The sequence below is a fragment of the Melospiza melodia genome, chromosome Z (assembly GCF_035770615.1).
Source record: "Melospiza melodia melodia isolate bMelMel2 chromosome Z, bMelMel2.pri, whole genome shotgun sequence".
NCBI lineage: Eukaryota > Metazoa > Chordata > Aves > Passeriformes > Passerellidae > Melospiza > Melospiza melodia.
In genome coordinates, this window is record NC_086226.1 from 37,700,792 (window position 1) to 37,725,087 (window position 24,296).

Here is a 24,296-nt window from a genome sequence, read left to right on the forward strand (position 1 = left end):
GGACCTATCCTCCTTTGCTAAAAATTATTTTGAATACTCTAATTAAGGATAAGGATCTCTTTGAATATTAATTAGTTTTCATTGGCCGCACTCAAAATATTTAACTCAAAGCGATTTCCTGGTAATTATCTCTGGATTATAACTTTGAGAAGATTTTTTTTTTTTAATAAATTCCAGTTTATCAAGTAAGACTTCCTTTTGCATGTGTAGGGTTAATCACAGCTGAATGTAAGACAGTGAGCAGTGGCTGTGAAGAGGCAATTGTTCTGTGTCTTATGTTTTCCTCTTACAAAATCTCTTGTTCTTAGTGTAGATTCCCCTCTTTTGCTGTTTTTAAAATTATTTAACTGGGCGACTCTGTCCCACATGTACATAAATTCAGAGTTAGATGCCTCAAGCAGACAGCTCTGTAGGAAGACAAAAATGGCAGACCAACTCACACCCTTTCTTTCTTGCCTCTTCCTGGAGTGGAGAGATAGAACCTGGTATCCTCTATGGCTCTTTCTTCAGCTTCTGGCTCATTGTAGATCTCCTCCTCCTCCTCCATAATTTAATAGAAGATAAAATTTCCTTCTCTTCCCTATTGCTTTGAATATTCAAGGGAGAGGGAGAGATTTCCATATCATTATTGAAGGCTTATGGTGCTTTGGAATAGCAAGGGCACAAACTCCCAGAACCCATCAGGTTTAAATCCTTTCAATCACAAAGTTGTTTTAGACATTTAATAGATGGCCACAGTAAATGCTTATTGAAATCTCCAAAAAGGGGTGTAATTCCCAAATTGCTTGTTTAAAAATTCTTCTACATCAGGATGTAAGCTGAGGCGCTTGAGTCTCATTTTCAGCATGAATGAGAGGAGGTTTCTTATGAGCTTTTAGGAATGCCTTGAGGTGCTGCAACCCCTTACTGTACCAGCAGAGTCAACAATTCCATCAAATCAAGCAGTCACCCCATTTCAGTGTCGGCAATAGCAAGCATAGCTTGTTGAAGAGATCTTGCCCTTACAGCTTTCTGCATTAGCTGGAGCTTATTTGACATGGGGGCTTTCATAAGGACCTTTTGCAGGATTCCTTTCCAAATGTACCAGGGAATTTTACAGAAGTGCAAACACTTGCCTTACACTTCCAAGGGGAAGAAGTGATGCCTTGTGTTCACTGGCTCTCTCAGATGCTACTGCAACAGAACCAAATGGTTGACAATGCCCGTGCCCTGTTGAGCATGAAGAGCTGCTCTGTAAGGCTTTACCAGCCCGGCTGTCAGAAGGGGTCACTCCCTGCTGCCAGCACAGTTAATGCCTTGTTACCAGCTGGTTGACATACCACTCCCTCTGCTTGATAATGCTCACTCCACCAGACTCTTGGGCTGCTTCCAATGCATGCCAACTATTTATGATCTAGGCAGCTGCTACCAGGACTGTGCTCTGTTTGTAAAGTCTCATGGATTTCGTTATTATACCAGAATCCGCATTTTCTGTTGAAAGTACTCCATTCTTACTTGGCTAAATTCCTCTTTACATCTGCTGTCCCAAGACAGGATTGCTCACCCCACACCTGCAAAGCAGATTGCAGTGACACCTGAAGAAAATAATTTACCTGCTCTCGAATAACAGTAGTTTCTTGAAACCATGACTATGCTATAGAATAAATTTTAAACTAATCAATTTTATGCAATGAATGCAATATTAAGACCCCTAAATATTAATAAAGTAGATTTTTTTTTTCACATTTTATTGATAAAAAACTGAAATAAACCTTAAACCATGTTTCACAGTATTGGTTCTCCACTCAACTAAGTGAGCAGCAAATAAGCAATAATGATTCAAAAAGCAGAAACATAATTTGAAGTGCTTTTGTTTCTTTGTTTCATGAAAGCGTTTCTCAAAATAACTTCATTCTGAATGGAGCTCATCAATGTGTGCTTATCCCCCCTTCCCTTCGCCAGCCTTCTCCAACTGGCTAAATGTGGTGACTGAAGCTTTTCGGATTAATTTTCCCTAAGTGACCTACTTTGCAGAGAAAGATAATCATGCATTTATAGCCTCTGGCACACTATTCAGGTCACAGATGGACAGATACCAAAGCAATTCCTCAGTGACTTACTGGGCTTGTAACTAATCCCTAGTGAGAAAGGAGATTGGCCTGATGTTAATTGGCCAGAATGCCTAAATGTATGGAAGGAAGATCATTGACTCCTACTTCAATTTTCAGAGGGTATCACAGTTAGGTGGAGTGGCACCAGCCAGCCATTTTTCTAGGAGTGTTTTGTGAAAGTGATTGAATTACATGATGTCACAGATGTTAAAACTCATTTTGAATCATTTGCCTTGACAGTGGGGCACCATGTGGTGTTCTGACTGTGGACATGTCTAATATTACACATATACCAGATACTGTGGCCAAAACGAAGGACAGGAGATTCAGGAGAGTTTTGGCCTTTTGCTCACTTAAGGGCACTTGAAATCCCATGAAGAGTTGTCATTGGGAGACCAAATCCTCTGCTATGAAAGCTTCTTTTATTTTCTTTTTTTTTAATTAGCATGGTAGTTGACCACATGAAACTCATGGTTTGCTGTTATTCTTTAGAGGATCCCTTTCTCTCTCTTGTATTAGGCACCAATGGAATGCATGCAAAACAGCTTGTCCTTTCATTTTCAGATGTTCTGAAGTTTCCCAAGGGAAATGACCAGGCTTTATTCTCTGTTAGGGTATTTTAAAAACTTTTGTGTAGTTTTTCATGCTGAAAACCAGGCAACAAGCCAGAGTGTTAAGAATATTTCTTTTTTTGAAGGACTGTCTTGAAACTTTGGGCTTGTCAGGCAGTCGGTGATGTTAATTCTGACAGGTTTCAAGAAATAACTGTTAAAATTGTGACACTGCCAGCAAAGGGATGGATGGCTTTCAGAAGAACACAAGCATGTATGCAGGTTGAATTCTTGCCCCACAAGACTGCAAGTGGGTATGACTCTGTGTCCCTCAGCGTCTATATACAGCTTTCCTCAACAGTGCAGAGCTGGAAAGTGCTCTGGTAGATATTACTGTTTGGATCAGTGTGATCACTGAGTAAGTGTACATATTTTAAGTGCTTTGTAGAATACATAGTCTCAAAGCACATGAGGGATGATTCAGATTAGGTTTAAGTGTTTACAACTGTTAAGACAACTTGTGTGTATTTTCTATGACAGAATCTAATGCAGTGAGGGCACAATAAATTCCTTTTAGCAGCAAGCCTTCCAGACAGGAATTAAGTAAAAGGTAGAGAGAAAGAGTACGTGCAGCTCTCCTGTACCTATCCCAAAGGACTGTAGTGCACCTGTTCCACCATCAAAATTCCAGCTACATGCTTGAGCAGTTTCTGGGACCTTTCCCTTTGTCCATCATCTTCTTGATCTCTGTGTTCACTTTCACAGGGGCTAGTCTCAGCATCTCCTCCTCCAAGGGACAATTTCATTGTGTCTGAATCATATGTTTCCCAGTGTTTTCTCAGGAAGGGTTGGTAAATTTGAACCAGTAATAGCTCTACAGATACGAGCTTCAGTGCAGATATTCTCAGCCTAACCTAAGAACAGCGTGCTCTAAGTGTGCTTTTATCTGGTTCTAAAGTAATTAATATAAATCCAGTTTTAACTAAGCTAATCCACAGAGCATAATTTCATTATCTTCTTTATTGTTTTTATTTTCCTTTTTTTTTCCTTTTTCTTTCTTTTTTTTTTAATCTCAAGAAAGTATTTGAGGAAAGAAAGTCAAAACTGCCAGGACTGGTTACAGGCTATTTTGATCAAATTATTATTTTGTGAAACAAAAAAATCCACACCCTTGGGACTGTGTTTCCCAGTATGATATCCATTAAGAAGAAAGGATAAATCTAAAGAGTTAGGAAGTCTTTGTATATTACCAAATACAGAACTAGACTAATTTAACTAAAGTGTTTCCATTTTGTGAGACTGTAGCACAATCTGTAGAAGATACAGTAACAATTATTCGTAGCAAAAAAACCCCAGTATATGCTACATGCAAGTCAAACCTGTATTACAGCAGAACGTTCCTGCCAACTCTGTGGGTCTCTTAGGGAAAAAGAGTACAGTTGAGAGATAATGCTGATGCATTCCTATTGAGAATAGCCAATTGAAGAATAACCAGATCCAAAGAAACCTTACAGCTTTTGAACTAGGGTAACCGTAGCAGTAATAGAAAATACATGCTTCATATTTCATACTGACATTTCCTTATGCAAGGAAATGCTCCTGGCTATTTTCTTGGGAGACACTGTAGTAGGGGCACCAGGCAAAGGTGAAAGTGATACACACCACAAATCACCCTCACATTATTGCTCATCACTACCTGAGAGTCTGACTTCTGGGTTCTTCATGGATTAGTGGGTACCATTGTAGATATATGCATTAATAGATAAAAAAAATGTTTTCTGTTCTTTGGATGATGAATCAGACAGTTCTTAGCCTTTGCCTGAGATACAGCTGTGTTACATCAGTTTGTGTGCGTATATCTTCTGAGGGCAAAGATGAGTAGTAAGGTACATTTCGTAAGAGAGTATCGGTCTCATGTGTAAACAATTTCCTAGAAGCTAGTAGTAGCCAATAGTCCTGCAGGACTGCTAAATGGAGCTCACTTGTATAAAACTACAGGATTGGCTGTTCTCAGATCAGAACATCAGGAGAGGAGTATGAATATACTAATAAACTAGACATTTTGAGCATTCTTTTAATACAGTTTGCTTATCTTCTGGGCTAATGTAAGTGAAACTTTAATCTGATTAGAGGAACAGAAGAGTGAACATGGTCACAGAAATTCATGCTTATGTTGTTGAATATGTGCGTCTGTGTCCCCTGAGGAAGTAGGATCATAACTACTTTAGTTTAGTCCTTTAAGATCTAAAATTTCCAGTGGTGAACTTGTAATTAGTTGTATCATTATATGCTAGAGCATATTCCTCTTCTGGAGAAACTTGTATTCCTGTTCAAGGGGACAAAGTACTATTTGGAAGGAAATGCTATACCACGGAGGAATCAGATCTAATATATTAGTGAAACATGTGGTCTGAATAGTTAATGAATGTTCCCCACCATCTGATTAATTTTGAACACCTAAGGAGCATTTATAGGAGTCAATGTTTTTGAAATATGCTTTGATGGGATGGAATTTGCATATGCAGGAAGTGGAAGAAAGAAACCAAGTGGACAAAATGAAATGGCAAAATATTTCATTATACGTGTGTACAAAGGTCAAATAAATCTGTAAACTTGCATTCAAAATAGTAATTAATTTCATAATAGTAAGAGATATATTTAAAATATGTAATTATATAATAATTCTTTGTAGGATATAATTTTGGTCAGAGTTATAGATTTTTGGTTTTCACTGATGCCTCTGATAGTGAGCTAATGAAACAAAATTAATGATTTTCTGCATGTACTGTCCATGTAGGTGTGCAACTCACATGTTGTTAGCATTATACAAGTGCATGTTAATGAGCTATTTGCATATAATGCATATAATGCATTCACCTGATATGTCTGAGATACTTTTCCCTTGCATACTGAGTGTAAAGATATGGTCTGCAGATGATGGCAAACTAACTACTGTGAAAATTAAAACCCTGCATTTGCCAAGAGAGCAACTAAATCGTAAGCAGGAATTTTCCTCTATAGACTGCTTCAGTAAACCTCAACATCAGCTTCCACTTTGAAGTAAAGCAGTGGTATATCCATCCTACTTGATCTCTACTCTCTTTGCTCATATTAGTGAGGAAAAAAATATTAACAGTATTATGAAATTCAAAATCTTTGAATTTTCAAGAACAAATTAAATATGGTGTTTAATAAAGTATATTTCAGAAATGGAAGGCTTTCCTTAGGACAACAAAGCTGCACTTCCAAAGCACGTGATTAACTCTCTTTAATCAAGTTGATAACAAATATTTTCCTACAACACATTTAATAAAGTAGTGGATTGAAAAAGCACTTCCATTCAATGTGCATATATTAAAAGAATGACTAATTATATGAATATTCTCGAATTTCATGCTGTTGCTTTTGTGAAACTTATGTGGGTTTCATGATCTTTAACATTTTATATATAAATGCACCCTGTTGAATGGGAAAAGGAGATTTTTTTTCCAATAATGGTGTTACCTATACTTTCTTAATTTATAGTTTTGATGATTTGAGCAGTTGGATTCTCATTTAGTTGTTTTATTTTGTATATAATTATATACAAAACAGATATTGTTATTGGTTGTTATATAATTTTTTGTGTAATTCTCGTTTTTCTGGATATTAAAAGAAAATTTATAAGACATTTAAGAAGCATAAAGGAAGAGATTTGAGAGTTCTGACCATTCTCATTCTGTCTGTGCAGTTCGACAATCAGCAAGCATTGGGAGGCAGAACTGGCCACGCTCAAGGGTAATAATGCTAAGCTCACAGCAGCCCTGCTGGAGTCCACTGCCAACGTGAAACAATGGAAACAGCAACTTGCTGCATATCAGGAGGAAGCAGAGCGTCTTCATAAGCGGGTAAGTCAAAGCAAATGGCCAGGATCCTTGAGGTGGAAATGGCGACTGTATTCACTCATTTTCAAGTAAAACAAGTTTACTGTTGCAGCTTCAGGTTTAATCTTCGAGACAGAAATTAGTGGTTTTCTTAAAAGCATTTCCTCCAGTTTTCTTAAAAGCATTTCCTCCAATTGGAATTATTTGCTTTGTAGGAGTTCTTTTTCCGCAAAGGTTGTTGTTGCAAGAAGTTATCAAACCTTATGACTTATTTGGCAGCTTTAACTCTTTTTTTGATGCCATCACATCTGTTTCATTACATTCTCAATAGCACTGAAGTCTAGTCCTTTCTGCATTTAAGCCCTCAGAAGCTTGACTTTGAATTTTTAAGTTCAAGAAACCTTATTGTAATGCCCTCATAAAACAAAGATGAGGAGCTTGCCCTCCATCTTGCACAGGAAAGACTCTGAACAACACAAACACAAGGTCACTATATGCAAGTAGAGATCTGCTCCTGTTTTCACACAGAAGGGTCTGGGTCCTGTTGCCTTCATTACAAATTTTGCAGAGTTCATTTGGCAAACCAGAAGTTAGTTCACAATGGGGGAAGAAAGGAAGGACAATGTTTGAGGGAGAAATATAACATGCAAGGTTGAAGTCTAAGTTATGAAAACAACTATTCAATATCTAATTTTGCTTCTCTTTTCACATATGACTCTCTGTATTGTATAGTCTATCAACCTTTATCCATATCAATTTTTCATAGCTAAAGGGCATATTCCTCTCCAAAGTGAAGGCATGAGTAACATGTGTGAAGAAGAGATGTCTTAGATGAAGCTTTATCACTTTCATTAATAAAGGTTAGCTTAGAAAAAATCATGGAGGTGTACTTTACACTGGAGTGGTACTATTTACAAGGGCATGTATAGTACAAGGGGAAGTGGCTTCAAACTGAAAGGTGGTAGATTTAGATTAGACATTAGGAAGGTATTCTTTACTGAGAGCATGGTAAGGCACAGGAACAGATTCCTCTGAGAAGTTGTGAATGCCCATCTCTGCAAGTGTCCAAGGCCAGGTTGGATGGGGCTTTGAACAACCTGGTCTAGTCGAAGGTGTCTCTGCCCATGGCAGGGGAGGTTGAAATGATATAATCTTTAAGATCCATCCCAATCCAGGCCACTCTATGATTCTGTGACACTTATTTAAGAAAAATTGCAAAAAACCCAAACTAAACCATTGTAATCTTATGCATGAAAATAAGTGTCATGATATGTTGAAAAAGAAGGGCGAATATTGCAGATCTCTCCATTTTGAATGCTGTAGTCACCTATAGAAAATAAGATATGGCAATTACAGCCAAGTCCTGCAAAATCCATCTTTCAGACCTATGCTGGACTTGTCTAACTGGAGGCTGTTCATGTAGTCCCAAGAGTAATCCTGTATTCATCCAGTGGGCTACTCCTAACCTGTGTGAAAGACAAACAGGAAGACCCTGCAGTTTAAGAAGCTCAGGGAAATGGCAGGTTGTTGGGGATGTCCTACACTTAGACTGACTTGCAGACAACACTCCTGAAGTCCCAGGCAAAGGATTTGATAGGAAAAACAACAACTTCCAACAGACTGTAACTCTGTGTGCCATAGCTGACTGGACAAAACACATGAAATGTAATTAAGACTGGTGATTTTTGCAAAGTGCTTTCAGTTCAAGAAATTGGTGGTTGCTGACAAAACTTTGCTTCAGAAGTGTTCCAGTCAAGCAGAAGCTTGTAATGTGTGTTTGTACAGAGGGAGACTGCCACTTTGTCTGTCATCTCATTTAAGCTTCTCATTTGGAAAAGTGGGAGTTGCAGCCTGTGCTCCAGGTTTGTGAATAGATGGTAACAGTTACAGTTGATAAAATTATTTAAATTACAGCCTTGTATTAAAGTTACAACAGTGCAAATGTTCAGGTGAATTTGAACACTAGATAGGCTTTATAGTGAATAACTCATTGCTAAATGTGGACATAATAAGGTAGCATTCTTCCTAAAAAAAATGTATTGTCTCAGCTTTGTGTTGCAAAGCTGAGACAATAAAATCCTTACCTAAGAAAGAAAAGTAATGCACAACAACAGCAGCTGTGTTTGTCTTGGGAGACTCAACCAGACAAGACAGGCAAAGATCCCTTTATTTTTTTTATGTTACTCCCACTCTCAGTCAAGTCTTATTTAAAATCTCTTATTGAAAAATTAAATTAATGAAAATAAAATTAATGAATATGGGAGTTTTTGGCATTTAATTTTGCTTTTATTTGATACTACATTTAACGTTATTAATCAAGTCTTTGAGGCTATATTCATTAATAGCTGATGATTTTTCTTAACTTTTTCTGAGCAAATTTCCTGCAGTTATTTGTGTTTCTGAGGAAACACAAAATCCATAACAGGGTATTATCTACGCTATGCTCTTTTCATTGCTTAAATGCCTTTATTAGGTCATTCTGTAACCTGTGACCTCAGGACTTGTTGATATTTCACAAAGAATATGGAAACACTCTGTTACTAACTCTCTCTGGGAGTGCCGGTTTATTACAATAGGGTAGTTCATTGGGAGTAGTGCCCTCTGTTGGAATTGCTTTTAGAAATATATAGACTTGGCTAACCCAAAGAATTAAATTCTCTAAGCAAAAAATGTATGTAGTGTTAAAAAAAAATTCGATCTCCATCTGTTACCATACAGTGCAGTGCAATACAAAAACTCTTCTAAACTACATGCTGGAGACTGATCTTTCAAACTGAATTAGTGCCTCTCTTCAAAAGAAAAACTGCAAGTCAGATGCTTCTTTCTTATACAAATAAAAAATATGCTGTTGAAATGGCAGATCTGGAGACTTCTGGTTACAGCTAATGTGGTAGCAAGCACTGTTCAGTCCCTGTCTTGTGCTATCTTTCTGTGCAGTTTATCTGTTCTGTATAAGCATGTAGCTGCAGTTGATCCAAAAAATATTCCCCAAACTGGAATCAATCTCACCTGAGATTATGTATAAATTATATATCAAGTTTATATTACATCCTGCTGTAGAAGACAAGGGTAACCCATGTTCTTTTAATAAATACCTTGGGGCAGATTAGAGTGAAACGACACTGAATAGTCAGTGTCTGTAAACATATGTGTGTATATATATGCACACAGTTTCTTTTAAAATAATTTAGTTGAAAAGACAAACAGCCAATTGTAGCCAGTTTAGTTCTTATTATCTGCAGAAAAATAGCAATGTAAAAGTATAAAAATAGCACTTAAAAATGTGTAAGGAAAAGAAAGAGAAAAAAAGGGCAAATAAGGAAAGATTTATAGTCAACCCCCCTTGCTGGCTCCAGAAATGAGACTTCGTATAATTTTGATGTGTGTTGTCTGAATTGAAGATGTTGGTCCATCGGGGGTGGGGAAAGTCCACAAAACTCAAAAGATTTCATGAGTTTTATATGCTCAGGTTCACTGTTGTTACAGCTGGCCTATTGTGCCCGTGCAGTTTAGCTCACTGGCCATCAGCAGAGATGAGCTTCCTTCAGGCTCATGTGAGTGTCCCTGACACTGCCCAGGCAGCCCTCTGCACTTGGGTGGGTACTTTGCACATCAGCAGATTGCCCCCTGAATGTTTGTGACTTTAGCATTCCGGTCTCTCTTCCAGTATTACTTGTGGATGCATTCTTCTCCCCAGCCATCCCCCTAGAATGGTTGGACAATAGCACCCCCTTCATCTTAAGTTCCAGTCACAATCCAAATTCCAGTTAGTAGGTATATTTGGGGAGGGGTGGGCTTTGGTGGTCATAGATGAACAGCTGCTTCTTTGCAGTTCGCTATAGTTGGCAAAAGGCCTCCAGTGATTTTGCCAGTGCTGACCCATTAACAATTTCAATCTCCCACAACTCAAAGATAGTCCTCCTTTTTTCTAGTAATTCTTGTAGAGACAAAAGCATGGAGAGTAAGAGTTCCACTCTTAAGGAAACTGTCTAAGGTTGCTTCTCTTTCTGTGATTTTGGTTGCACTTTTGAAATAATTCCACTTTTCTTTTTTGGCCATCTCTGAGTTTTACTCATTTATCAGTTCAGTTTTTTGTGTTAACCTACATTTGTTTGCTTTCCCTGAGGCCTTTCTCTTCCTTCTTCCATTTGTTCTCTGCCTTAATAATGCCTAGAGCTGAGATAAAGCATAATACAGATTCAGTGTGGCTGAGTGAAACATTCTCAATAAATTAAAGTGTTGTGCTTTCTCCTGATACATTCTAGGCTTAATTGAGAAACACTGTATTTGATATTTTATCAGACAGTTTATTTTTCAGACGTTTGCTAAATGGGTGTATGGATTTTTACCTCTCAAATACAAAGAGATAATTCTAGGAAAATGTGATGCCCAGTCACAAGCTTAACTTGGAGCTCTCAGCCTTCTCTAATCTGCTCAGAAACAACAAAAAATTTCCCTTAAATGGGGCTGGTGAGCACTCCTACACACCTTGCATAGCTTTTTGACATCAAAAGGGATTCATGAGTTTAGAATAGCTCAGTAACAGAAAGAAAAACCCTGAAGTAAGCTGCTTCAGACAAATAGAATAGCATGGGCCCTAACATTAATCCTGCTACCACAAAGAGGAAAAGATTGAATGATGATATAAATTATGGAAAGTAACCCACAGTTCTGTCTTTGTCATGTTAAAAAAGAAAATGATTAATTTTTTTCATGCACGCTATCTGCTAAGTAAATCATCCTATGACACTGGGCAATAGCACAAAGTAATAACACCAGTGCATAATAATAAGAGCTGCAGTCCTTGAAGATCATTCATCTTCAGGAAAAGAAGCCTAAGATAAAAAGAGATGAAGGGAAGTGATCAAGCTCCTGGGTAGTCATGAAAGAACAGAGAGGTAAACTCTTGAATTCTAGCTTGTTATTTTTCAAAAATTTCCCATAAGATAAAAATTAGGCTATTGTGTTCTTTCATTCAATGAATGAAATAAATGTGAGATATCTTATGTAGTTATTAAAATCACCTCACAAATAATGGACTGTGATTTTCATACTGTTAAAACAATTTTTAAAATGGATATTAAAAAATTGCCTGAGCATACCAAAATAAAAACATGGTCATTTTACTGGACTGTTTCCATGTCACTTAAAGAGAACAACAGTCTGTAAAAGGATTGTGAAAGTCAAAAAAAAAATGGAGTGCTGTATAAACCATCTGTTCAGAAAATCTTTGCAGAACTTTTAGAAGTCACCTCCACATTTCCATCAGCTACATTGATACTTGAATAGCCAAAACTAACTTTTGAACGTGCAATTGCAATGTGATGAATTTATCTGCTGGGTTGGAGCCCATGCCATGGACTTCATATTTGCTGACAAGTCTTGTTAGCAGCCCTGTGACGACTGTAGAAAACTGTTTGGTTTTATATGCCCAAGGAAGAACTTTATGTAAGAGTGGAAATATGAAGGAACTTTACAGAAAACATACTAACAAGAAATTTATGAATGGAGTTCTGATCCAAAAAATTTCTGGTAATTCACCTTTTTCATTTGATGTCTATCTCTTGTCATTCTCCCTTTAAGACTGTGTCCCTCGTACTGAACAATTCAAATTTAGCTTTGAATAAATTTTGATTGATTGATTAAGAAAAAAAGTTAACCAAGTATAATCTTCTCCTTAAGATACTGTAATTATCATGTGGTTAGATAGCAGCTTTGTACTTCTTGTTTACAATGAAAATAGTTGACCACTTTTTTGCATGGCATTAGGGATAGCAATGGAAAAAAATACAAGCATTTTATTTCAGACAATATGTTGGGAATTTTTTCTCAGATCTACATTTTAGTCCCTCGAATATCCATTTCAGCCATCATAAGTACTTTATTACTTTTGAAATGGTATGTGTTGTCCGCCTTAGGCTATCAGAGCATTTCTTAGAAGAAGAATTGTGAAACCCAGCACATATTTTAATCTCTCTTTGTGTCCATGATTCCTAATACAGACAATCCACCTAGCATTTATGAAGATTCAACCCTTGGTTGATAATTACACTTTACAAGAATGCTGATCTCTTTTCAGACAGAGCAGCTGTGTAAGGTTACATTCCTTGAATCAAAATGTGAATTTGCCTTTTTTTTTTTTTTTTTTTTTTGAGAAGTTTTGCATTTAGGACCCAAGACTGTTTTGCTAGGGTTTTTTTTTTTCTTTTCCTGGGAATTCACTTTCTCTGAATGTGTCATATAGAAGATAATAATTTGGGAAAAAAACCCCAACAAACCAACAACTAAGCTACTCTAACTCTGGCTAATACAATAATTTTTCACAGAAGGGCTCTCTCATCGCCATCTTCTTATTTCTAGAAAATCCTAAGAAGAGTGTTATCTACAAGTTATAAAACACATGCTTTGTGGAGGCATGCAACAAGATGTTTACACAGTTAAAGTTTGCAGAATTAAATACATTCTATAATTCCAAAGCTCTGCCGGAGAATAAGAAAATGACTGGATTTAGATCCTCAGGATGATATCTGTACGGTGTTTGCATTGCATGTGTTTCATGAACTGGCCAGGTGACTGGAAAAAGTGTCTGCTAATTAGATTGTAGGGAAAGGAAGGTGCTTTGAATTTAGTATTACCTTATCAATTGCAAATAATAATGAATGGCTGAAGGTCAAATCATCAATTCTGGTAAACTTGTTATGTTTTCAAAGATTGCTACTAGAGTTTCATTGCTTTCTTCACAAAAATCAAGCAGATGATAGGTTATTCCTATTTAATCTATTGTGGAAAACATTTTGGTATTTCCACGGCTTAAGGCATCAACTGCTTAAAGACAGAAATGTGTCCTTTTTCAGCAAAATCTTCTGTTTTCTCTGTTGAAAAAAGTAATAAATTGCTGGTAGCGCACAACACTTGCCCCCAGGTTATTGCTTTATCTATGGGTAAATCTTGGAAAACTACAGTAATTAATTTCCTGTCAGAAGTGATTTATATGAATAATACCATTGTATGATTTTTGTTCCTTCAGAATCACCCTTAAAAATAAATTTTTCTTGTTTTCTGCATTTTCACATTTCTTAACACCAAAAATCTTCCCAGAATTTTTTATTCTTAAAAGCTGCGCTGGAATAATTGTTATTATTATCTTGTTGCATGCTGTTGTGCTTCATAGTACTGTCTACCCGTAAGAACTGAGACGTTTTCTCTGCATAAATTATGTGAAACTTTTTGCAGTTAACCACAATTTTGCTGACCCATGAAATAGCATTTCTCTTCTGCTCATGGAAAGCAAAGGGCTCTTTTCTCATTTGTGGGAAGTTCATCTTCAATTATTGATGGAACAATACTGTCACAGTCATAGTTATGATCCTTTTAGGGATGTAACTTAATCAGTTAAAAATAGGTAATTAATACTTCAGTCTAGCATGAGCAGTCGGTGTGATTTCAGAGCACTCTATGTGTTCTGCACTGTAGCTTGGGCTAGCAAATCTTGGATATTGCATCTACAGTAAATAAAAGGGAGAAAAATACAATATAGAAACAGCAAGTTAGTTGTGTCAGGTAGAGAAAAAAGGCGACAACCACCCTGAATATATGATGCTAATATGGGTTAAAAAGTTTTTGAATGACCAGGCCCAGAGAGTGGTGGTGAGTGGAGTTACATCCAGCTGGTGTTCAGCCACCAGTGCTGTTCCCCAGGGCTCAGTACTGGGGCCAGTCCTGTTTAACATCTTCACCAGTGATCTCATGGAGGGCCCCCTCAATCAGTTCACAGGTGACACCGAGCTGGGTGGGAGTGCTGATCTGCTGGAGGGCAGGGAGGCTCTGCAGAGGGATCTGGGCAGGCTGGATCATGGCTGAGGCCAATGGTGAGAGGTTCAACAAGGCCCAGTGCTGGGTCCTGCCCTTGGGTCACAACAACCCCAGGCAGTGCCACAGGCTGGGGCAGAGTGGCTGGAAAGGAGCTGGGGGTGCTGGTGGCAGCAGCTGGACATGAGCCAGGCTGTGCCCAGGTGGCCAAGAAGGCCAATGGCATCCTGGCCTGTGCCAGCAATGGTGTGGCCAGCAGGGTCAGGGCAGGGATTGTCCCCCTGTGCTGGGCCCTGCTGAGGCCACACCTGGAATCCTGATCCCCTCAGGTCAGGAAGGTCATTTTGGTGCTGGAATGAGTCCAGAGAAAGGCAGTGGAGTTGGTGAAGGGTCTGGAGCACAAGTCCTGTGAGGAGCAACTGAGGAAGCTGTGGATGTTTAGCCTGGAGAAAAGGAGACTCAGAGGGGACCTAATCATTCTCTGGAACTGCCTGAAAGGAGGCTGTAGGTGGGGGTTGGTCTCTTCACCCGAGTAAGAAGCAAGAGGACCAGAGGAAATGGCCTTGAGTTGTGCCAGTTTAGCTAGTAGGAAAAAATTCTTCACAGAAAGGGCTGCCAAGCATTGGAACAGGATGTCCAGGGAAGTGGTGTAGTCACTATCCTTGGAGGTATTTGAGAGACATGTAAATGTGGTACTTGTACATGTGGCTTAGTGGTAGAGTTGGCTGTGCTGGGTTAACTGTTGGACTCAATGATCTTAAGGGTCTTCTCCAACCTGAATTATTCTACAGTTGTGTGACAAATTCTGTGTTCTGGATGGATTCTGTGTCTAATGTGTCTTGATTTGCCTTTCTGTAGAAGTTGGAATAATTTCTGTATGTAGGTAAGAAGGAATTGCATGTTCTGTTGGTACTGAAGTGTATAATTAATCTCAAGAAAGTGGTTTGAAAAAATTAATCCAGCTGGAGCAAACACAGCACAGAATCATTTAGCCAATAATTGCTTGGGGCAGGTCACCACTCAAAATATTTGTGCCATTCCACTTCTTTTCTTCTGTCTAACTGAAGTCTTCACTTGCAAAGTAACTTTCTGTGGTCAGGATTTTCTTGAGAGTCTTTTCAGTTTTCTGACGCTTTAGGCAGTCACTGTCTTAAGTTCGCACCAAGGCTGTTACTCCTTGTTGTGTTATGTGCCTGAAGCCTCACTCCTCCAGTCTTCCCAGCAGCCCAGTGTGCTTGCCCTCTGCTGCAATGAAAACCTCTTCCTGGAATCCTCCTGCATTTATTGGTTGTTGAACCTAGACTAAAATGTCCAGAATATTCTACAATGGCCACTGCTGGGAGGGTCTAGGGTCTACCAGAAGAAGTTGCCTTGCTGTCCTACTTCAGCTGACATATTCAACACTGAAGTAGGCAGTTGAGTATAACACCATCCACATGCTAGAAGAGTTTCCACAGTAAATAGTCACTAAAAAGCCTTTTCAGAATATTTTCTTTACATGCAATCCTTACCTGGATAATAAATGCAAAATAAAGAAAGAGAGGCTAAGAACACTAACTTTTTTCTTTTTCAGTCTCAAATACAAAGCCAGAGTTATTGACGTTTTCAGATATGCAAGTCAGTGCAGTCTTATGGTAGCACAATAGCAGGACTTTGTTTAGCCAGTTACTGTTCAAAGATTGTTCTTTCAGTCTGAATTCTGTACTCAAAATGAGGTGTAATCATGGGTACATTTCTTCATACTGCTGTGGAAGGGTTTGAAGGATTGATTGAGCTTTGCTTTTAAACCTGAAACACTGAATGAGGAGTGTCCCTGATAATAGCCTTTGGGAGGGTCAGGCTAAAGCACTTTAACTTCCTTTTATGCCCCCTTCTGTGCATAATGCATTAACAGTTACTTGTAATGATTTTTGGACCACTGATCATGAGAAAATTAAGTGCAATTTGAGACAAAAAACAGGACAAGTATATGCTATGCAGATTTTTGCCTAGAGCTTTATCTTTTGTTACTTCTGTTTTCAATTGCCTATTCTTTATATCACATCATTTTCCAGCCCATCTTACTATACAGATCTTTTGAAAGGGTCACAGTATGTTTTTCGTCTTTATAGGTACATTCAAGAAGATAAAAACCTGAAAATATTTGACATCTTTTCAGATCTCTGTAGAAATGGGCATTTAAATAAGACTGATTAAAGTAACCCAGTTTTTTAATTGAATTTGTTCTTTTTCTTCCCAATTTATGAGTTTTCAGTCAACACTAAACAAAACAGTTGAACATTATTTTCTTGCATAATCAGTAAGAGATGGATGTTTGCCCAGAGAAGAGCTTGGCTAGAGTAAGACATCACAGCCCTTTTAGTGCTGGCACTTAATTGTCCTTCTGAGAGCAGTTGCTTCTGTTGGCAGAAGGTTTGTGAGAGCATGGCCTACTCTGCTTAAGAATAATCATCTGTGTTTACTTAAGCAATTTCAATAAGTGTCTTGAGTTAACGTGGACCAGAGTGTACTTGGGAGTGCTCACATGAGCTGTGCACCTGGCAGGGCTGCTGCAGGAGATGTGTTTAACCAGCAATAATAGATGCAAGTTAGAACATAACATTTCATCTAACACTTCGATTCATCACCCCTTGGATTCCCAGCTTGCACCAATACATACATCCTCTATGTGTACCAGCCAAGAGGAAACCATATGGAGAACAGGGGGAGTCCAGGTGCTTCCTTAGTCACAGGATGAGAGACCTCTGCAGGCATGCTTCAAGGCATGAGGTTCTGGGGCAGAGGTAGTTTGGGGACTGGGCTTACTTTCATCTCTCCAGATGAGGTTTTGTGTAAGTGAGCATCCTGTGCTAGTGCTTGCTGAGGGCCAGTGGGTCTTGCTGAGTGCAACAGCTTTTGAAGAGAGATTGTCTTCTTGAAAGTTACTATTCAACATTTCAGCAGGAAAGCTTGGAAATGTTTGAAAAGTTAAACATCAGAAGAGCTGAAGGTGAAAGGGGTGAATGAGTTTGACAGTTCCAGCAAAACTTAGGAAGGAGCTCGAGCTCTTCATAAACCTGCAATGTCCGAACTGTCGCAGTTCTGCTTGAATAGTGGATGATTCTTGACTGGGCTAGACCCTGAGCAGGCAAATGTGACCTCAAAATTTTCCCTGTTTCGACCAGGAGGCCTTGACCAGATGTCCACCAGTCCCTTTCCAGTCTAAATTGCTCAGTGCCTTTCTGATTCTTGCTCCCTGTAGATGCTAGGTCAGACACTGTGCAGACACAAGTTTGTCCTCATTGATGTGTTCCAGTTCTTGTTTGTGTAGTTGCAGTGGTGAATACTGTAACAATATTATAAGAATCTAAATACAGATAGATGTGTGTAATTGAGAAAATCATCTAAGATTTCAGTTGTAATGCTCAGTGGCATGTAATAAAATGAAGCAAATAAGGGTTTTTTAAAAATTTTTTTTGGTCTTGTCATGAGCACTGGTATTCCTTTTGGGACAATACCAGCAAATAAGAAAGTTCTTGGCATGCTGCCTTACCAAGCTATATCCTACTCCCTCATTCCCTTTACCCCCTGCCAAGAATTTGTTCCAATCTCAGTTCTCTCCATTACAAACCTCATGTGCAGAAATAGTTTTTTTAACCAATAGTTTTCCCACAGAAGAACCTAGATTCACCATGGCTACGCAGAAGAGAGGTTTGTGGTCTGTGATTCAGACAGGAGAAGTTGTTTTAATTTCCTTGTTTCATCTTGACTTCCCTTGGACTTGATTCAGTAATCTACCTTTTGAGCCTACAAATAGTTCAGAGTCTGAAATTGCTGGTATCACAGTGGCTTTATTAGCTAGGGGACATTGGTGCTGAAAAGGAGCAACCTTGATTGTCTGAGATACTATTTTACCTAAGAAATAAAATTGTCTTGGAAAATATCTGCCCTCTGCCTTATGGCTGCCTCTCCAAGAATGTTGAGTGTTAAAGGTTTTTGTTGCAGAATTAACTAGCATTTTGTTCAAAGGAGTTTTATGGCCAGATTTGTAGGTATGCCATGCAGCTCTGTTGAAAACTTTATATTAGGATTGACAGCCTCATAACTTCTGGAGAGAAATTCATTATTAGGTTTTAGTTATTAAACAAAAATGTTTTAGTGCACACATGTAGGCAGACGTGGTGTAAAAGTTCTCTAATATTCTGACCTGAAATGTGAGAGGTACATAAACAGAGACTTTTCTGCATAGGCTCTAGCTGCATGGATTTTGTCTCTTTGTTGCAGCAGCTGTTTTTTAAAACTGTTTTTCTGTGAGTGGCAGGATATTAGCATCACTTTGATTATGAAATAAAACAAAAGTGCATACCACTGCCAGGTATCTTAACATAATCAAGGGGAGATGGAACGTGCTTGCTGTCTGCTAATAAAAGGGGAACTGAGCAAATCCAAATTGTGATATTAGCTGTTGCCTTTGTGACTGAGAGATGAGCTCTGTTACTAGGAAAGTTAGAAGCTGGCAGCTGTACTTTGCTGGCTGAGTGTCTGCTGCTGCACTGTTGATGCCGAGTGATGCTGTGAAATGTTAATTGGCTTTCTAGGAAGTGTGTGAACGTTGTGACTTAGTAAGGTGGTAGAAGATTAAGAAGTGTCAGATGGAGAGGTTAGTTAGACAGATCTGTGTTTAGTCATCAAGGCATTACTGTGTTTGAAGTGGTAATTCAGAACTTTGTTAAAACTTTTGATAATTAGTATAAGTTTTAATTAGTGTTCTTCTCAGCATATAACAAATGAATTTTTTTGTTTCCAGGAATTCATAGCAACAACTTACATAATAATATGTAATGGAACATTATGCTAACTTTATAAGAGCACCTTGACCATTTTAATGAGTAGAAGTCATTCAGAAGTTAGGGTGTATTTCAAAGGCAGCTATTGATGCAAAGTAATAGTACCTTGAATATATTGAAATTAATTCTGTACGTGTTTCTTCTACCTATTTCAACAGGTGACTGAACTGGAATGTGTGAGCAGTCAAGCCAATGCAGTCCACACTCATAAAACAGAATTAAACCAGACAATACAGGAATTAGAGTCTACGCTGAAGAAAAAAGAAGAGGTAACTGCTAACATTTGTTTTTGGCTTTTCTATTACATCATTTCTAAAACCTTTCAATATTAAGCTTGCGATGGCTAGATACTGAATTATTTGCTATTGATGTTACAAAGTAAATTATTTTTCAACTTTTTGGCATTGTTAGTGTTTTTCATTTATATAATTGCATTAGCCCAATATAGAGCTGGGTATCTGAATAGCAGCAAAAAACGTATCATGTTTTCCTGTTTGCTTTTGCCAAAGATTTTTGTTTGTAAAAGTAAGTCATAAGTGGTTTCCACAGGGCAATAATCACACTGATGCAGTCCAGATTCCCTAAGAAAGGAAGCTGTTGTAGGCATGCTTTCTGTTTTTCTGGAGAATAGGGTTTGAGACAAGTAATAGGTCTATGCCTTTGTCCAGCCAGTCCCTTTTTCAGGCTCTGTTAATAGAGCTGACCTTTATGGTCCATAAAATCAGTTCCATAAGATCAATTTCCTTAAACACATGCCAAAAGCCCAGCCTGAAACTTGGTATTTACTGTGCCATGTGCCTTGGCCTGGATCAGCAGCAAGTAAATAAAAGGAATTGGAGTAACACCTGCATTGGCATATGTCCTAGAGGAAAGTGTATCTGTGCCACAGAAGGATCAAGAATTACCCCTTTATGGATGGAAAAAGGAGATGGAAGCAGCTGCACAGGAGGAATTATTTGCCCCGTGTAAGAGACTGTGGGGACTGGCGTGTGTACTTGGAGGGCAGTGTGTCTTGCCAAGCCTTCCCCCAGTGCTGTGAGGTATTTCCGAGGAGGATGCAGGAGAGGCACAGTCATTACAGAATATCCTCTCAAAATGGAACGAAACCTTTTCCAAACTCCTTCCTACTTAAAAGATTAGGCTCAGCTTGGTAATGTTTCCCATTTTGTTGCCCATTTCTTTTGAATTATGCTGAGTTGTTGGCTGCAAAAAAATCTTGGCAAAAGGAGTTCTGGGGAGTGAATATGCCTATCTGGACAAGAGTACTTACTCGTTTTAAGTTTGATACCTTTTAGTTTTGTTCACTGTTTCTGTTCTTGTCTCTGAACCTAAGAACAGGTTTCACTTCTGTTCATTATTTCATCTATATTTATTTTATACCTTATTGTTTTCTAATTGCTAAATTAAAGATGCCATTTCTTTTAGATTCTCTTTTTACAGAAGTCAATCAAAAAGGCAGATTTTTGATGTTCAGCCCTGCTGCTGGTGACATAAAAAGCAGTTTACATTTGAAAATTGGATTTTTTTTCTTGAAAAACAGGGAAGAGTAGATTCTGATAAAATTTAAAGTATAAATTCGGTTTTTAATTACATTTCAAAAATTAATTAATTAATTAATTTTTAAATTTGTTTTCTTAATCTTTTGGGCAAAAATTATTATGTATCTCTTCAGTGGGAGAAGAAAACTTGGACTTTTACAAATGAAAATTCTTTTGTCTATTGTTGTTCATTGACAATGGAGTTGCTGTTTTGGGGCTGTGATTGAGAAGTATTGGGAGCAGGGCTTACACGTCATGTTCTCTGATGGGCAGTAGCCAACTGGCAGTTTTGGTATTGTTGCAATGACTTTCTCGGAAGAAGAAGCAGGAGCCAGATTACCAGCACCAAGGCCAAGCCAGGTAACACATTGCTAGCAGGGTTGTTTCTTCTCCCTTAGGAAATAGAAGGATTGAAACAAGAAATTGAAAATGCCAGAGAGCTCCAGGCGCAGAGGGATTCTCTGACCCAGAAGTTACAGGTGAGCTGTAGTGCATCATCTTAATTTAGAGAAAAGGGAAAAATTATCAGCAAGTGAGCAGTTCACATGTGCAACTTGTGCTATATTTACTGAATGTGCCAGATGAATGTGTGGGTTAGACTGCCCTGAAAGTGCTGGGGTGGGATGACCCTTAGGAGTTTGTATCAAAATTTCTACCTGCTCTAAATTTCTATTTGTATCTGAGGAAACACATCCACATTGCTTTTACATGTCCACAGAGTACTCTCAGGTTAGCAAACATCCTTCCCCGGTACGTGTCCTGGACAGTTCTGGTCCATTTTCACAGCAATGTCTTCCCATAGTTTTTGCATGCCACTGAAATGGTCTGTCTGTGTATCATCAGCCTGGGAGGAGTTTGTGTTCAGTTTTTTAATATGTCCTGAGAAAGTAAAGGTTAAAGTGTTCTTATGTTGTACAGGCTTTAAAACCACACTTTCTACATTTTCTTGGAATTATTTAGAAACATTGTGTTTTTATTCTTAGCAGTTTTTTCTTACTGTGTGTAATACCAGATACCTGAGGCTGCTGGAATTCATGTTTTCTCATTATATCCTCCCATGCTCCATCTGAGCTCTTTCCAGTCTGTTGCTGCACTGACCAGCCTGCATAGCCACATTCCTTGTCACACCTGCCGCTGGAATGACCAAAGCTTATGTGGACTACACTGTGGGTTCAGCTTTCTGAGTTTTGAAGGAACTGGAAACTCAGGCATTAAATAGCTCCAACCCTAAGGTGCTGAAAGGGAATTCTCTTGGTTCTGTGGCTTAGCATGCTGAAAGCAAGCCCCATCAGATCACAGCCATAGCTTAGAAATCATTAGGCAGGTATTCTTTGAAGTGTGTGACATTAATTGGAACCTCCATAATCAAATTTTAACCTGCAGAATAAAACACTAAAGATCAAAATAAGTTCATTCATTTTCCCCATTCTTACACCAACTTGTTTGTACAAAGTATGTTATTACTTTGAACAGTGTTTAAAGAGTGTTTTGAGTACACTGACCTTGCCTGTTCCAAAAATTGTTGCTGGTTTTAGGCTAAATCTACAAGTTTTCATTTGAAAAGGCATTTATGTGAGACTAAAAAGAAACATTGTAATGAGAGTTGGAAATTGTTCCAGCAATAGCAAATGCAGTAATTTCATTGTAAGATCATATGAAAAGTAGCAGTGAACCAGAATTATTCTTAGCAAGCAGAATTATGAGATTAGTAAGAAATGAAATATTAGAAAATGGTAAATTTTAATTAAAATTTTACCTTATAAAGTCAGTAGTTCCATTCTGGTATATTTATGTATAAGTGATTGAGGGCAGCCCTGCCCAGAAGGACTTAGGGATGATGGTTGGTGAAAAATTCAACACTAACCAGCAGTGTGTGCTCCCAGCCCAGAGAGCCACACGTGTCCTGGGCTGCATCCAGAGCAGGGTGGGCAGCAGGGCAGGGAGGGGATTCTGCCCCTCTGCTCTGCTCTGCTGAGACCCCACCTGCAGGGCTGCATCCGCTCTGGGGGCACAGCACAGGAGGGACAGGGACCTGCTGGAGGGAGTCCACAGGAGGCCACAGAGAGATCAGACGGATTGAGAACCTCCCCCGTGAAGACAGGCTGAGAAAATTTGGGCTGTTCAGCCTGGAGAAGAGAAGGTTGCATGGAGGGGTTACTGTCAGCAGCTTCAGAGTATCTGACAGTGTCCTACAGGGAGCCAGGTAGGGACTCTTCATCAGGAACTGCAGTGATAGGACAATGGGAGTAATGTCTTCAAACTGAAAGATTGTAGGTTCATAATAGATACTAGGATGAAATTTTAGTTGGTGATGGTGGTGAAGCACTGGTTCAGGTTACCCAAAAAAGTTTTGGATGCCCCATCCCTGGAAATGTCCAAGGCTAGGTTGGATGGCACTTTGAGCAGTCTTATCTAAAGAAGAGGGTTCCTGCCCCTGACAAAGGATTGAAACCCTTTGTTGGGTTGTTTTAAGGGTCCTCCTAACCTAATCCATTTTATAATTCTGTGATTGTTTAATGACCAAATGGATATATTTTGTATATATGTCCGTGTGTCACATTGTAAGTGATGTGTTTCTGGAAATGGCTCTACATGGTTTTATTCAAGTAAATTTAAAGGATCACTTAGGATCTGAGTTAAAAGGTGCCTTTATTAAGCTTAAAATTAATTACTGCCCTGATCCTGCCCAGGAAAAAGGTCTTGAGTCTGTGCTTTGCTGTAGTTGTCCTGCTTTGATTATACTGGTGTTCTCTGAGCCACTTCACCCTACATCTGTCACATTGCTGTAGTTTCACACTGTCTCATGTATGTTCACTTACCTGACTCATCATTTATTTTCAGGCTGATTCTCTCTGGCGTTTGTATCTGTTTCTCTCACTCTTTGTTCTTGTGCTTTTTTTCTCCTTCTTGTGCTTTGCAAATGGATTATGCAACTTTAAAATTTTTTTGTAAAAATCCTCTATGAAAAATGCTATACAGAGAAATTAGTATTTCAAGGTGTACAGCATTTCTGACAGATGCACATCAGGAATCGATTAGATATCAATCATTGGAAAACTCTAGTGAAGAACAATATGTTGTCATGAAGGTTAAGTATCGGGGTGCTAATTCCATTTGTAATGTAGAGAAGTCATATCAGTGAGTCATGATCAGCATGACTCTCACAGTAGGTCAGAATATCTTTATTAATATGGCTAATTCCTAAATGTTGCTGTTGTGTATCGTTTGAATATTTTATTCCGATCCTTGCACTGAATTCTGCAAAAGATTGTTACAGTTAGGAAAACAAACATAACTAGTAATGATTTATTTATTCTGTAAGACAAAATATAAGAAATTATTACATCTGATGAAAGAAGAACTTATAAAACCAAAGGTAAAAAATCCAAGTGCAAAATACATTCTAAAAAGGGCCTGAATGTATCAAAGAGTCAATTTGTTTTTGGATGAGATCAGCTGCCAGTAAAGGGAAATGACACAGTTAGGGGAATAGATTACATTACATGTAATCCACCTCTTCCAATCAAGAAGCAAGTTTTGTGGTTGTCTGATTTGAAACAGGAAACTGCACGTGAGCTGGACATGAACTTACAATGCAATAACATTGCAAAAAGCATTA

At 38.4% G+C, this 24,296-nt stretch overlaps 1 protein-coding gene across 1 annotated transcript in view; it reads left to right on the forward strand.

Annotated features, from left to right (window-relative positions):
• The window catches only part of HOMER1 (homer scaffold protein 1), an 87,297-nt gene that overhangs the window by 57,948 nt on the left and 5,053 nt on the right, over nt 1-24,296 (forward strand). The window contains exons 6-8 of the mRNA XM_063180499.1: nt 6,372-6,528; nt 19,298-19,408; nt 21,076-21,156. Coding sequence (XP_063036569.1) covers nt 6,372-6,528; nt 19,298-19,408; nt 21,076-21,156 — 349 coding nt within the window. The remainder of the gene's footprint in view (nt 1-6,371; nt 6,529-19,297; nt 19,409-21,075; nt 21,157-24,296) is intronic.